General features: G+C 37.5%; 1 protein-coding gene across 2 annotated transcripts in view; it reads left to right on the top strand.

The window, feature by feature from the left end:
• The window catches only part of slc8a1b (solute carrier family 8 member 1b), a 212,397-nt gene that overhangs the window by 169,174 nt on the left and 27,383 nt on the right, over positions 1-15,840 (top strand). For both annotated transcript variants that reach the window (XM_041789129.1, XM_041789128.1), the window contains exons 6-7: positions 2,437-2,582; positions 8,068-8,167. In XM_041789129.1, the coding sequence (XP_041645063.1) occupies positions 2,437-2,582; positions 8,068-8,167 (246 nt within the window). The remainder of the gene's footprint in view (positions 1-2,436; positions 2,583-8,067; positions 8,168-15,840) is intronic.

Here is a 15,840-nt window from a genome sequence, read left to right as displayed (position 1 = left end):
TTTTATATTTTGTGTTAATGTTATTTATCTCATGCACTATTTTCTGAGGTCCAGAAATGAGTCATTAGAAAACAAGAATATGAGTGACAAGAACATGCCTTACAATAAATTTAACCCGAATTTAAAAATGGTTAAGATAGTATCATATGAAGTGGCCACTGCTGGGTGTCAGATGGGGTCTACTCAAGGGGGGTGAAAGATGTTGTGTCAGTGATAGCAGCAGAGCTACATTGTACCCTATATGTTAGCACTGAGGTCTATTTTTCTTGTAACAACTTCCCTCATGTAGACAAACTTCACAAGCTTTGACTAGAGATGCACTCCTCAGCCCTGCTCAGGTTTCCTAAATTAATAAGTCATTTCAATCAAAACTACAATCCAAATGCTTTATTCACTAAGCATTATGCCACTGTTTTCTGTAAATTTATTTTCTGGACCTAATGAGGCAGAAAAGCTGTTAAATAGTGGTGCTGCCAGCCTGATCCCCTCTACAAGCACACAGTGAAACAGAGCAGAGCTCAGCCTTGTGTTATTACACGCAGAGAGGGGAAAAAGAAGGAAATACCTTAACTGATCATCTGTTCGAATGCAGCTCAGTTCAGACTGTTAACAGACTGATGCCTTTTAAAAATCTCTGCGCATTCAGTGTACAGTGATGTCTGCACATTTGTTCCTCATCTGTGTATCATAAACTGCTGATATACTTTATCTGTGATACATGCTGGCTGTGTTCATTAGGATATCATACAAATTACATTTTACTTAATTACCCAGCTTATTAAAATGGGCCCATATTAGGGCAAATATTAAGTATATCAATGGGCTTAGGCCAATGGATACACTTATGACAGCTAAATACATTTTTTTTTGTTTGTTTGTCAGTTTGTCAGTTTGTCAGTTTGTTTGTTTGTTTTTTGTTGATTTTTAAGGGCATGAAAATGCAAGTCTGATTATAACACTACCATTAGTGGTCTCAACTCTTGTAAGAAGGTGGGAAAAAGAAATTATAAAACTGATAAAGTGCAACAGGTGGCATCATGTAAATTGCCCCTGTAATAAAAAGCGATTTGAGGCCATTATATTACAATAATTAATGAGTAATACCAACAACAATAACAACTACAAAAACAAATGATAAATATTAAACAAATAATGGTATATGTTGAATAAAAAAAAATCTCTCTGGTGCACACTTCAACAGAACAGTGATTAACTTTGATTTTATTGAACATGAATAAAGAGAGCCAGCTTTAATCTTAGAAGTAAAGACGTATTTATGTTCACAAAACTGCAAACATGTTGTTTTGAATTTTCAAGCTTCAATGGTTTAAATAATGTTCCACTAATTATGATCAGCAGATTTTTTAAGTGTATCACATTTGATCTGATTCCATTCAACTCTTCTGGAACTCCAGACAAACAAATACACATGAAACTAAATAACTATTTCCTTCTGCCATACACTGTAAAAAAGCCAACTTAATTAATGTTGACTAAACAAATTCTGAATTGTTTGGTGGACTTTTGATAACTGAAATGGATGATATATTTATTTTATTTTCATTTAACCATTACTTAATTCTCAAAAATCATGAAGGTTTTCCTTAATAACAATAAACTTTACCACGGTCACTCATAAATCATTGTTGCTACAGGCTGTTTTCTCTGTGCCTGAGAGGTTCCTACGACGGCTGCCCTCCTTGCTTTCAGCTATCATGCCTCATGAGTGCTTTTCTGTTATTATAGAGTAAAAGTTTGATGAAACCCCTCAGTGGCAGGGATACTGCACACGTGTGCGACTGAGCACTAAGGCCCATGCTGTAACTAAACAGAGGGGAACCAATGACCAATGAGCTGATGCAGACCCACAATGCACTGCACTATAATGAAGAGCAATAGCATGGATAACCGTTACCCCATGGAAAATTTTATCACAGCCTTTCTCGCTCTTTGCCTTTCTTCGTATGCCCCCCTCTCTCTCTGTCTCTTTGATCCCAGCAGAGAGTTTAAGCTCTACAGTGAATCTCAATTACTGACACACACCGTAAAGAAAGGGGAGAAGAAGAAAGAAGGAAGGAGGGGGGTTGTGCCTGAGAAACAGAGAAAGACAGGGCTAAACTGAATTCTGTTGGTTAAAGACATGACACATTTCATTTTATCACATCTTATAAAGTTCATTCATAATTTAGCTTTTGCTTTTACTTTAGATAATCTCTTGGGTTTAAAAAAAAAGACATTTTGTTTTATTCTCAAATCCAAACTCAGTTAAACCATTTTATATGTTTTTATCTGTCAGTCTGTTTTACTAATATCCATTTAAGCAATGATTCTATGTTGAATATCCCAGTAAAATAACATCCAAAGTACTGCTGCAAGGCTTACTGCTGCAGTCTATCTCTAACACTGCATTTGGTCGTTGTGTTCTTGTGTTTTCAGAGGACAAGCAGAAAGAAGCAGAGGAGGAAGAAGAGCCGCTGACAGGGAAAGATGAAGAAGAAAGGCGCATTGCTGAGATGGGCCGCCCCATGCTGGGAGACCATGTCAAACTGGAGGTCATCATAGAGGAATCGTACGAGTTCAAGGTAGGAGACATCCATTCCCACTCATATTCACATACTGATGGCAGAGGAGAGGGCACTGGAAGAAACTCAGCTCTCAGTGTCTTCCTCAAAGCCATTTCAGCATATGTCCAGTATTAGCTGGTAAACCAAACACTTATTGATGACTCACTTAATGAATGTTTCAAACCTAATCAGAGATGAATTCATCACACATCCTGCATAAATAGACATACCGACCTAATTCAGGGGTCGGGAAGCCACTTTGATGCCACATCTGGTTCTTTTGCCCCAAGTGGCACTCTGCAGCTGTGCCAAAAAATAAAATAAAGGATTGTTTTTTTTTCTAATCAAAAATAGTTTTCTGTTATTTTAAGATAGTTATGAATTCTTTATCCATAAAACGTGCAGCCTTTTCATTCAGTTATAACTTAATTATTTTCTAATATTTTTGCAGCTTGAATGTCATGCGTCTATGGTGCAAAGCAAATCAGCGCTTTCCCGTCTTGGGCGCAAGACGTCAGGATGTGGTTATGTCGCATAGTGACAACTAAAGCAAGAGTGTTGTGCATATCATTGGAGCTAAGATGCTACTGCCTGCAATCTGGTTTTGCACAGGAAGAGGTAGGAAGGGAAAAGACAATCAGCTTTGATGAGTTTTATATTAGGGATGCCTGCAGTTAGCAGCTAACATTAGCCACGCTCTACACAGTCTATCAGGCTAACATCATATCTTCTGACACAATGACCCTCTGATTAATTTGACTGTTCTCTAAATAGGTTCTTTCCTTTAGACGAGTTGGTTAAATACAATTTAAATGAGTACTTAGCTGAATGAGGAAATAGATGCCTGGGAACATCCTTAGTTTATATTAAAGACCTGAAGAAGAATAAAGTAGTCCGTTTAGAATCATGGTGGTAACATTAACAACATCATGGAAAACTGAGACAAAGGCACATTAAGCATCATCATACTAGGAAAGACAAAAGGAAAGAGACCAAGGGATCAATAGGGGGCCTTTTGGGCTATGTGGTCTTGGTATTTAAGTAGAAGAATAAATAGTTTAATGATAACTATTAATAAACTAGAATAAGAAATGAGAGTGTGTGCCTCATGTTTGAAGGTAGATGATTCATACATGAGTAGTTACTGGGTACATGAGAGCATTTGTATTGTAAAACTTGATAGTGTTGATGGCATGAGTGTAAATGTGGAGCTTTCCGTAGTGCTGAAGAGAGCAAACTGGCATCTGTAGCTCAATCAATGAAACTGACAGGCAAAATAAAATTGGCATTATTGCTTTTGAAATGTACAAAGATGCACAGATTTCTACATTTTGGAGGAAATGCGTAAAATAGATTCACATGTAGGTTTGTGCAGTGCACTCTAGTAGTGATATCATGTGGCTGGATTGGTCTTCTTCCCATATCTTTAAGCAAAATTGCACCCTGGATTAAATTTTAGAAGGTTTTAACCTGCGGAACGTGAGCTTTTGTTAGGAATGCATTTTTAGTTTTTACCACTTACTGTATATTGGATAAGTAGGGATACATCATCATTTTCTTTGGACAGATATTTCTTTTAAGTTTTCCATTCTAAAATCCACATGAATACCCCACAATTTCAGTAAAAAAAATCCTTATCATATTTTTAAATTATCCCACAAAAAAGACACAAAATTTTTCAAATGTTTCAGTGAAATTTTGTCATTAAGCCTAAATAATCAAATAAATATTTCCATTCCATATAAATTCCTGAAAATGTTAAGCAAATTCCCCAAATTTCAAAGTAAATTCCCCCAAAATTTATGAATACATTCCCCAAAATTCAGTGAAAACAACAGACATAAAAATAATTTTCCTGAAATTTCCATGAAAATGCAAGAAAATTTACCCAAACATTCCAACAAATTTCTCAAATTCCAAGGACAATGCCAAAAAACACTCAAACGTCCAATGAAACCCTCCTAAATAAATCTCCAAAATTTCCATAAAAATACAAGAAAATTTCGAAGCAAATTTCTCAAAATACCAAAATGGCAAATTCTCTGGACATTTCAAGCGAGGTACTTAAAATTCAATGGAAATTTTAAACAATTACCTTAAAAATTCTAAAATGCAAATCCCTCTAAAAAAAAATAACTACAGATGTCACACTTCAAACAATTAAATTACATAGTTGTACCAAAGTAGTTAGGAGACACTGGAATCACAGCAGTGAACTCTGTTAATCTGTGCTGAGGATAGAGATGTAGCAGAAATCAAAAACACTTAACTTTGACTCATTTGTATTTGGCTTTAATTGGGTGGTCTATTGATTTAATAAAGAGTGGCACACATACACGTAAAATTATCGCCCTCATGTAGAGTACTTACACACAAACAGTCAAACCTTTCTGATACATACAGGAAATAATGGTGTAATCAGTGTACCAGTTCTTTCCAACCTCTTCCTCCCCCACACAGACTCATAAGACAAAAGCGAAGATGTAATTATCATACATGTTTCATTTTGTGTCTACATGAGAGTTTGTTTCTTTATGCGTGTTCTCTGCTGCCTCTCCACCCACACTCTCACTCTAAACAGATTGTTAATAACACCCAGTAACAGCTCGCCACTTGACAGGAGGCTATAGTTTGTCAAGTAGTTTTGTACATTAAATTTTATTAGTGTGTGTGCGTGTGTGTGTGTGTGGGCATGGAGCTGGACACTATAGCAATCTGAAGTACTCCACTCTGGCAGTCAGTGGAGTAAAACAGTGTGAGTGTCTGATGTAACAGACGAGAGGAGAAAATAGAAAAGTTATATTGAAGTTAACTTGGCATTTCAAAGTTTCAGTAATGAATGTAATACATTTGGATTGTTTCTGACGTGTTTAATTTGGAGCTGACTGTAAAATCTGGGATATAGGTCTGATCATATAAAACCTAGTCTGTTAAATTATATCATTTTGACTGTTTTTTAATGGAACTGTAATGTTTTTCCTGAAATACAGCATTTTCCTGATAATTAACCACTAACCATGTATTTTCTGGAGGATAGCTTAATTTTTTGTTGCACATGTGAAGCTAAGTCTGTTCTTTTCTTCATCTATCACCATTTTATTGATATTTGGTCAGTATCAGTTTAACTTATATATCAGTGCAGAGTCTACACAGCAAAGCCTGGAGTGTTGAAATTTCAGTGTTAAATATTTCAGAGTTGATTTTAACCCACAGTGTGTAATTTTAATGCACATTGTGGGTTTTAATGAAAAGTCTGCACTCTGTTCTTTATTGTAGACCATACTCCACCACTGTCAGGAAGTGACCAACTTAGTGGACAGCTTCACTCATGGTGCAGAATGTTTAACATCAAAACAATAATTCACAACAAACATTAGCATAGGAGTACAACAGGCAACATCTAAACACATCTCAACATTTTTCACAGGGCATAATGGGAACACTCCACCCCTGGATTTGAAATGAGAGTGTGCAGAGCTTTTATCAGTTGACTATCAATGACTCTGTACAGAGATGGACTTACACTAAATGCATTGTCACTGTCAAATCACTCCAACACTGAAGGGTATTTAACTTGTATATATATAGAGTGCAGCCCATTTTTAAATTGAAAAAAATGGATGGAAAACATGCCTATTGAACCACTTGCATGATATTTATGTAAGACAGGAAAAAAATTTAAACTGGTGGTTAATCACTAGTCTAGAAACACAGTAAATACAAAATAAACACTTTGACAGTTGTTAGAACCTCAAAAAGAACTGTTTTTTTATGTAACCTATTCATGTAAAACGAAGCTCCATTATTCTCTTATGTTAAATTACATTGTAAAAGTGGAATATATAATAGTACATTCATGGGAATTTGTTAGTAGCTTGACATTCCAGCACCAAAAGCTGATAGGAGTGTTTTTACTGCTAAAGGAAATTGCAATTGTCCATATAAAAGCCCCAATAATTATCAGAGGAAGATTTGGTCTTTTATGATATTATCTTCCTCTTACTTTTTGAAATCCATCTCAACAGAAATGATCGATTATTTGGTTTGTTTGGTTTTTTTTTGAGTGTTTGTTGAAAGAGAATCCACTTCAAAATGCCAATGAAATGAAGGAGAAAGCAGGGTAATGAGAGAGGGAGAGACTCAGAGATGTGATGCAATGATTTATGGGTCACCAGCCATTGTTCCCTGCGGATGTATCTACCTTTTGTGTTTGTAGAGCAACATGCTGGCTACAGACATTTCAATATCTTCTTTCATGCACCATAAGGGATCCACAGTGGCAGAAACACACGTGTTTCATGTATGTCAGTCCACCTGAATTAAAGATCTGAGAACTGAAAAGACAAAGAAGCCAGGACGGGTTAAAAATAGCAGTGACACAGAATGAGAAAAACATTATTACAAAACCTCAATGAATATGGTGAGATAAACACTTCACATGCAGGGTAAAGCTGGTTGTATGTGAGTGTCTGCTTGTGTGCGTCCACAGCAGCAGCAAGGCACTATTTACACCCCTAAGCTCCATTCAAGACAATTAGCATCCCTGTTTCCCTCTGAAGTGCAGAGAAAAGGAGCGAGCAATCCCCACTGCTCTGCTAATTAGTGTGTAAAGTGTGTGTGACTGTGCAAGGAGGCATGAGAGTTGTGTGTGTGTTATCTCATTATGTCATAGTTTCTTCTTTTGAAATAAATACAAAGAAATATAAATACGAAGACTGGAGGAGACAAGGAACAAAGCAAGGCAAGGAGAGAAAGATGCCAACAGAAAAAACAGAAATGAAAAGAGGAGAGAAGCTGTTTTGTCTGTATTTTGTAGTTTAAGACTTATGTATTTATTCTCATCAGGTTTAGCCAACAGGTTTCATTTCTTTCTTACTTAAGTTTTAAACTCTACCCACAGGTAGATGCTGGGGTGATGGAGTTGAGAGCAGGGGTGCAGTACTGATACAGGTCAGAGCTGGCAATGGCAGAGCAGAAGGAGGGACCAGAAATCTTGCAGCTTGAACAGATCACCAATCATCCACCATCATCACTCCCTTGAGCTCCAAAATGAGATAACCATTTGTCAGGATGCACCAATTCATCATCAATAGTCAATAGTCAGGGGCTCATTATTGGGAGTTTTCAGGGGTCCAGCCAGCTCTGTGGGCAAGCCAGTCTACAGATATAGAACTGCTGGTGCTAGTTCACAGTGTTGTGTGTTTTCCTGATTGGCTGATTTAGGCTCACCAAAATGTTCAGTTTGTAATACCAAAAATGCATCTTCTCACACACCATGGCCTCTTTAAAATGTAATTATTGGAACTCTCCATTTGTGAGTCAGCCCTTTCAACATGCTTTGAAAATTTCAGCCTTTTATGCTGAAACAAACCATCCGTTGCAAATAAAAGAATAAAACCGTTCTCACTGATATTGAATAATAGCCTTTTGTAAATATGGTTTTATGAAATTATATTTCATCCTGTCTCCCATCTGACTGTTGTTATCCCTCTTTTCTTGACAGAACACAGTGGATAAGCTGATAAAGAAGACCAACCTGGCCCTGCTGGTAGGAACCAACAGCTGGAGAGACCAGTTCATAGAGGCTATCACTGTGAGCGCAGGTAGGCCCACTGAAGAAGCATATGTGCCTATGTTTATTAGCTTAGTCTGGATGTTAAACTTTTACATTTTACTGGAGTCATTTGAGGTACTTTCAGAGATGTGTGGGTGTTTGAGAGTGAGGCATTTAGATTCTTTTTAGTACGTAACAGCTGCAGTTTTATAGTCTTTGACTTCTATGTGGTCGGCTGCCTTGTGTGTTCTAACGACCAGTATAAACAGAAATATCAGGAATCTCACGTTGAATGCGTGCGGTGCCGATTGCATCAAATACTGGCTGAGTGTGTTTAATGAGGTGATTTCATGGTCCCATTGAGTTGTGTGTTCGTGAAGCTGTGTCAGCGTGTGTTTATGATTTTTAATGGTAACTGGAAAGTGGACTGGCCCAGTTTGATGGTTTGGACAGTCAAACACTGACCAGATGGGAGATAATGCTGAGAGCAATTGTAGGAGCAGTCATGTTTGTACATTTGAGTTTTAACCTCCACAAGAGTAGGGATGTGTGTTTCTGTGTGTTTTTATGTGTAAGAGTGTAAGGATTAAAGGGAGGCTATTTAGCAATAATACCTTGTCACTGTCAGGATTATCTATAGGTCACATACTGTAGATGTTAGTGTTCCATAAAGAGGGAGAAAAAGAGCAGGCATGCAAATAGTCAGAGATTTTGAAACCTGCTGTGAGAGAGCATGTTTTATGCAGGGATTTTTCCTAGAGAGAAAGTGTGTGCATCAAGTAAAGGCACATGTGGACAATGCATGCATAAAGAGAATTACCATGCATAGACAAGAAAGAATGCATGCATGAGGTTGAAGTAAGAATGGCTGTGAAAGAGAGGATTAAAAGGTAGTGATAATAAATGCAACAAGTAAGGCAGTTCAGAGGGAGAAGAGAGGGGACTGGTGGAAAGAGAGGCATCTTTTCTATTACACTGCAGAATCTTCACAGTTCAGTGGTTAGTAGTGGAGACTTGCCCTCTGCAGGCAGCACAGCATTACTGCAGCTCATCAGTGGAACAAGAGGGAGGAGAGAAAGCAGCAGAAAACATCCTCACTGCAGTTTCAGAAATTACCTGCCAATCAAAAAGCTTTATTCATTGTCATTTTCTCATTCTGGTATGTCTTAGTTTGTGTTGTTTCTTTAATTTCATGCTCCAGTACATCCTGTGTGGATTTTACCTGGCTCATAGTTTTAAATCAGGTGTTCAGAACAGCATGCAAAGAGAGCTTTTGTTGCATTAGCTGCATACATCTTGGTTTCAACACTACTTAAAGCATTACAGCCCTATTTTAAACACCGAGTTCTTCGATGTTGTTAATATCTGCACTTTCATTTTGGCAACAAATGTTTTTCATGGTGGAGGATGTGGGACAAAGACATAAATTTAGCTCTTAATGGACCTGCTGGCTCACAGCAGACCTGCTTAGCTCAGCAGTACATTGCAGACCTGATCTACACGTCTTTTAACGTTTTCGCTCTCAAACTCGAAGTATTTCCGTACTGCTGACATTTTAGCCATGGGCCTGCTAATGCTGCTGCAACTACTGTTGACTTACATGCACATTTATGTGTGTTTATGGGTTATGTTGAATTGTGCTACATTTACAACAGCTGATGTAAATGATCGACTAGGCAGATTGGATCAAATTTTCAATTTCCAATTAATTAAAAAATGCTTATGTCAACTCTGATCCGATACTCGGGATCGGAATGCCCTTGATTGTTATTCCAGCGCCTTGTACTTAAGAGGATAAAATAAAGACATTTCTTCTGATAAGTACGTTTAGCTAACTTTATTACCTTTGTATCAGTATTTGCAAAGAAATGAGGATGATTGTGTTTTGTTAAAGGAGGGGGATACAACCATTTATACTTAAATAAAGATGTAGAGCTTAGTCAGATCTTCAACATTTCTCTTCTTTAGTTTATTGATTTTCTGAAGTTTTTATTTCACCAACTAGACCCTCTTTAAATGTGGGAACTTTATTAATATTTATGTTTCACTTAGTCAAATCTTCTGTTTGGTAGATTTAAAATTCCGTATTAAGAAACTACATCCCTGCATGATGTAAGTAGGCATATTAAAAGAGCCATATCCCTGATGCATTCAGTGATCATGTTTAAAACACATCTAGAAACACATCTTTAACTTTGTCTAGTTAGTAGAACCACCACACAAGCTTCAGAAAATATAACTCAGAACTTTCACATGAAAATAGCATTTAGATGTTTGAATTAAAAATGGAGTATCTACTAAACTGATTTATCCCTTAAGAAGCAATCACTTTAGCGGGAGAAATGTGTTTTTGCTATGACTGTCCTTTACTGTAAATTTCACTTGAATTTGTAGCGACAGTCGACCACCAAAGAATAAGGTGGATACTCTTGGATTATTCCAGTAATTTCCAGTATTAGCATGAGGTTGCAACACAGCCATAGAGAGAGCACCCCATTACCAAGACAGAGTCCAGTATATATATCCTCCCACAAAACTCTAACCTATTTTTTTCTTGTATATGTTTTTAAGGAAGAGCCAAATGTAATAAAGGAGACTGTGTTTGTTAGTTTTCCCTCATTTCAGTTTTGCGCTAAGCTAAAGTAAGCTAGCTAGCCATCTGCTTCCCTTACAGTCACATAGATTTCTAATAAAACCTGAATCTCTTCAGTGTATTTGGCCGGTCCATGACTTTACCGTGAAAAGTGACAATGTGAGCAATTTCTAGAGTTACATTTTTTAAAATGTGGACCCAGAAGTTAAGCGTTTCGTAACAGCACTTTCACATTTTTTTACCATTTAAATCTGAAAGGACAAAAAAATCTGAATTTAATTAGAGGAATATATTTATCTTTTGTTGTGAGTTTGGTATTGACTTTAGATGAATATGTAGCAGATAATGGCTGTGAATGCATTGTTTAAGGGGTAAAACGAATTTGCTGCTGCGGCTGCTCTCTTTGAAACGAGTTTCTATTTAAGCTTTGTTTGTCTATAGTCCAATCACTTTAGTGCCTTCAAATAACTTTATCCAGTGTGTGTGCTTGTGTGTGTGTAGGTGTGTGTTTGTTTGTGCTTTAGTTAGCCGGCCTGTCAGCCAGCCCTTTGTTGGCGAGCCGATGCCATTAATGAAAATGCCTGTCTTCACTCTCTTATCTGGGATTAGCTTGTCTAGGCTGACAGAGTGCTTTGTGCGTTTGTGTCTGTGCGTGTGTTCAACAGAGAGCTGCAAAAAAGCACAGAGTGCAGTTTCCACCAAAGACACACACGTTGTTTCTTCCCCAAACACACGCACACTTAGACATATGGCTTCATCAAAATGAATTCACACAGTGATTAAGATTTCCTAAGCTTCACCAGGATAGGACTGTAACTTTAATGGGGCCACTGTAACACAATAAAGAGCACACAAAAACACACAGGCATACAAGGTTTATAAGCCAGATCATATTCAGAACTAGATCAAACTGGAGGCTTATCTTCTGGGCCTTTAGACCTAAAGCTGGCTGGATCAGTGTTCAAAATGTTTGTGAGCTGATTGGATGTTGGCAGATCAAACTGGCTGCTGATTGGGTAAACAATCATCCAGAGGCAGAACACCTTATTAAGGCAGAACAACATTACTGGTGCTATTCCCTGCTGTCTACTGATTGAAAATGAGAATAAAAGCACAGTGGCACTACAAAATACATTTAAATGCAAAGAAATGAAAGATTTAAAAGATCTGGTATGCTAAGGGAGTGAAATTGAAAGGTGTAAATTGTTTTACCTTGAAAATAGTTAAGTATTGTGTAGTCTCGTTGGAATTCCAGTACTAAATAAATGCAAAACAAAAGAGACAATCCAGGGAAGCAGAAGTTTCATTTGAGTTAGATAGAGCTGGGGAGGATTCAGATTCAATTTATTCAGTTCTTATTACAACTGATTCAATTGTGTGGATTATACTAAATAAAGCTGACCTTTTCCTACCAGTGAGTTTAAATATTGTTGTTTTTCCTAACCTGATTTTACATTTTGTGCTGTTGCCTAACAGCAAGAAGGTTCCTGGTGACTCTTAACTGGCCATAGATATGAGTGTGAGTGTGCCATGTTGTTTGCCTCTATATGTTGGCCCTGTGCATGCATTCATGGATGGATAGATGGATGGATGGATGATTTTACCTTTAGACATGATGTTGCTGCATTTGCTTGAGTAAAAAAAATAACATGTTTATACAGTGACTATTTCCATATGTGTGTTTGTAAACATAGTGTTTTCATGTTGAATTGTCCTGATTTTCCTTTTGCCTAAAACAAAGATCGAATCAACTGATTGTTTAATGAGTGTCATATGATTCGTGCAGAGGAAGCAAGCTGATGAAGGGAGAACAGTAAAACTACTGCTAAAGAAAGTAGCAACAACCACCCTGTTTCTTCTTTATGTGTTTCAAACCAAACATATTGAAAATATAAACAAAAATTTCAGATATTTGTTTATTTGTGGTAAGGCTGGACAGTTAATTGAATTTTCAAATCAGAGAATGTGCAATATTTATTTAACTTGAAATGTGTGTCAAAAAAAAAACAGTTTAATACACATTTTTGCTGCAGATAAGTTATGCTCTACAAATTTTGCAAACATTCAGGTGTAGAATAGTAAGCAAAAACTCTGATGTCTGATTGTCTGATAAAAATGAGAATGAAATAAAAATTAGCATTCCTTTCAATACAACAGTTCATATTGCTTTTGCACTGAGTCATCAGGGTCGCGTATTTTTTTCAAAATAGCTCAGCCCTAGTTGTCATAGTAAGTGTTTACAATTCATGTTTAATCTATTGAACATTTTGTCATAAAATAGAAGGATTTGTTACTTGTGCTTGTTAGAAATTACATAAGATGAGGAACTTAAAAAATAACCACATATTAAAACACAATTGCAATATTAGGGGGCAAAATTTTCAATATAATTATTTTACCAAATTGTTCAGCCCTAAATAGTGGTACTATCCAAAACTTAAATTGAGACGTCTCATTGTCATTTTTCACTTGCTTATAAGCCAGAAAATTAGATCACAGTCCAACTGCATTTAGCTTAGGAGGGGATTGTGATCAGAGTGCATATAAGCCTTTTTTAATGAAAAGTCACAAACATTTAACTTACCATGTCTTGTGTCTTATCTTCTTAAATTCAAATCAGCAAAGATGTAGGTGCACTATGAAGGTGGATTCCTATTTAACTAAAGCACCACATTCATCTCCACATCCTCTCTTTCGTTCTCCCTACCCCATTTGCTGCCCCCTCCTCATTTTCCATTCCCCCAACATTCTCCCTCCCTCATGCTTCTCTCACTCTCTCACCACAGAGCAGAGCAGGAAGGTCAAAGATTCATTATTTCTCCTGTGGAATACAAATATGTGGAGCCTATGATGGAGGAATGAGGACCAGACTGGGGTCACCTGCTCCATTCTGGGGTTGATTACTCTTTCCTGTAACAATTTCACAGACTAAAAATATAGTTTATGTGCAATTTTTGTACTTTCTTAACATGAAACAATCAAAAACAGTGTTGCCATGTGAATCACCATTCTAACTGGGTGTGTTTGTGCCTGAGATAGGCCTCTACTCCGTACTAGATGTGGATTTTTCTCCCTCTTGGATGTATTGATGGATGGATGAGTTGTGGGTGGGTGCTGGAGAAAAGGGGAAAAGATTGATGGTAAAGGGGGAAGAGTATAAGGGTTAGTTGGAACCATAGACTGTAGAAAGAATTGGACAAACCCTGTGTGATGTCAGCCATCTGCTTACAATAGGCGGACTCAAACAGCTCTTGAAGCCAATCTGCAGCAGCTTCCATATTGAAATTACAGTCTCAACCAAACTTTGGATCAAACTAACGGCCCGCCCACTAAGCCCGACTTCCTGTCAGCTAGCTAGCTAGCATTCTGGTCGACAGAAACGTAGCCTCTGCCTGTCGAGCTATCTGTCAATCAAATGAGACACACCAATCACTGCGAAGTAAGGTTTATCCTAAATATAATCTAAACCATAGTGGTACAAAAAAAAATCACTCCCTGTACCATGAGAGCACACGAAGACATTAGCTAATGAGTCACATTTGGTTTTTTGAACCAGGCTGTAATCCAGTTTATTTCTAGTGTAAAAAAACGGCTGGTTAACAGGTGTCCTGACAGGACTTCCGGTGTTTCTGCAGCCAGCCTCAAGTGGACACTCACAGTATTACAGTTTTTTGCACTTCCGCACTGGCTTTATTTTTCTTGACCGGAAGTTGCCGCTTGGTTGGAACCAAGATTAAGAAGATGTAAAGAGAGAGAAGGAAAGGAGAAGGAAAGACAGAAAGAAGTAAAGGAGCAAGGTGGGAAGAACAGGTAGAAATAAGAAGGGGGAAAAGGTATGTCAAATTATTTCAAGGTTCTGCAAACCTTGCAGTAGCTTGGATCAGTCCCATAACAGAAACATGGGAAAAGAAGAAGCACTGTTTGGTTTAGCTGTCTACTCACATCATGCTTGTCCATGCTGTTGTCTCCAAATGATGATGAACTGCTGTGATGTCACCGCGGTGCTTGGAGGGCGAGCAGGCCAGGATCACACTTGTAGTGTGGCTAGGCTGTCGGCCAAGTTGGGACAAAATTGCATGGCCTGACATGGTGCTATCATGTAAAGCAAAAACATGGTGTAGTCTGAACCGGCTTTATAAGTTTTTGTTCCTAATCCCTCCTAACTTGTCCTTGTTACTCAGTAGTTTATTTAAAGTAATCAAATAATAAGCAACTAAAACTCTGAATTCTAGGGAAACGTCAGCCAGAGAAACAATTAAAGCATGCCTATTGTTAGACTGAAAACCTAGACAGTGTCATTGAATGCACCACATATTGTTCAGCCTGGCTTTTGGGTTATACTTTATGGAAAATATGCCAGAAATACCCAATAACTCCCATTATTGCTTAAGGTGAAAAAAGAAATGAGAATTCATTTTTAAAGCAAGAATTAAGTACCTTGAAGAACAACTGATGTTAAATTGTGAATAAATCATTTAGACTAGTTACACACTTTTTACACACTACAGCCATATACACAGATAGACACACTTTTAGAAGATAAGCCCAAATTGAGACGTACTGTAACTTGGCCCACTGATCCTCTAAAACACACACTGCTGGTTCATGAACACGTCCAGAGTGTCTGTGTCTGATACAGCGCTGGATTTGATACACACTGATAAGCTAGCTTTGTCTAATACCATCTCTTCCTCGCTCTCTCTTTGGCACCGTTTCTTAACCACTCTCCTTTTATCACCCTGCCTTACTCTCTTATCTCCTCTCAAATGTTTTAGATCCAAATCAAGATTAAAAAATCCCTTTATAGCATTCTAAAATACTGCACCCTCTTGACCAAATATGTCTAACATTTTCTTATTGTCTCTCTCATAATTAGCCTGGGTTTGAAGCGACTGATCAAAGTCTTGATTTTAGAGCTTTAGACCTCAAATTTATCTTGTGTCTTATCAGTTTATCAGCTCATTTAGGAGTGGAAGATGAAGCATTAGAGCAGCGTTTCTGCCAAGATGGCAGCCATGAAAAAAGCATTTATAGTCTGCCAAGATTTAACCTTTAGGTCAACACATTATAGCACCAATATGACACTGATGTGCACATATGTGCACACACCTGCACACAAAATGCTGCAG

This window comes from Cheilinus undulatus, linkage group 6, assembly GCF_018320785.1.
Source record: "Cheilinus undulatus linkage group 6, ASM1832078v1, whole genome shotgun sequence".
Lineage (NCBI taxonomy): Eukaryota > Metazoa > Chordata > Actinopteri > Labriformes > Labridae > Cheilinus > Cheilinus undulatus.
The sequence above is the reverse complement of the archived record's forward strand: the minus strand, read 5'-3'. Positions and strand labels throughout refer to the sequence as shown.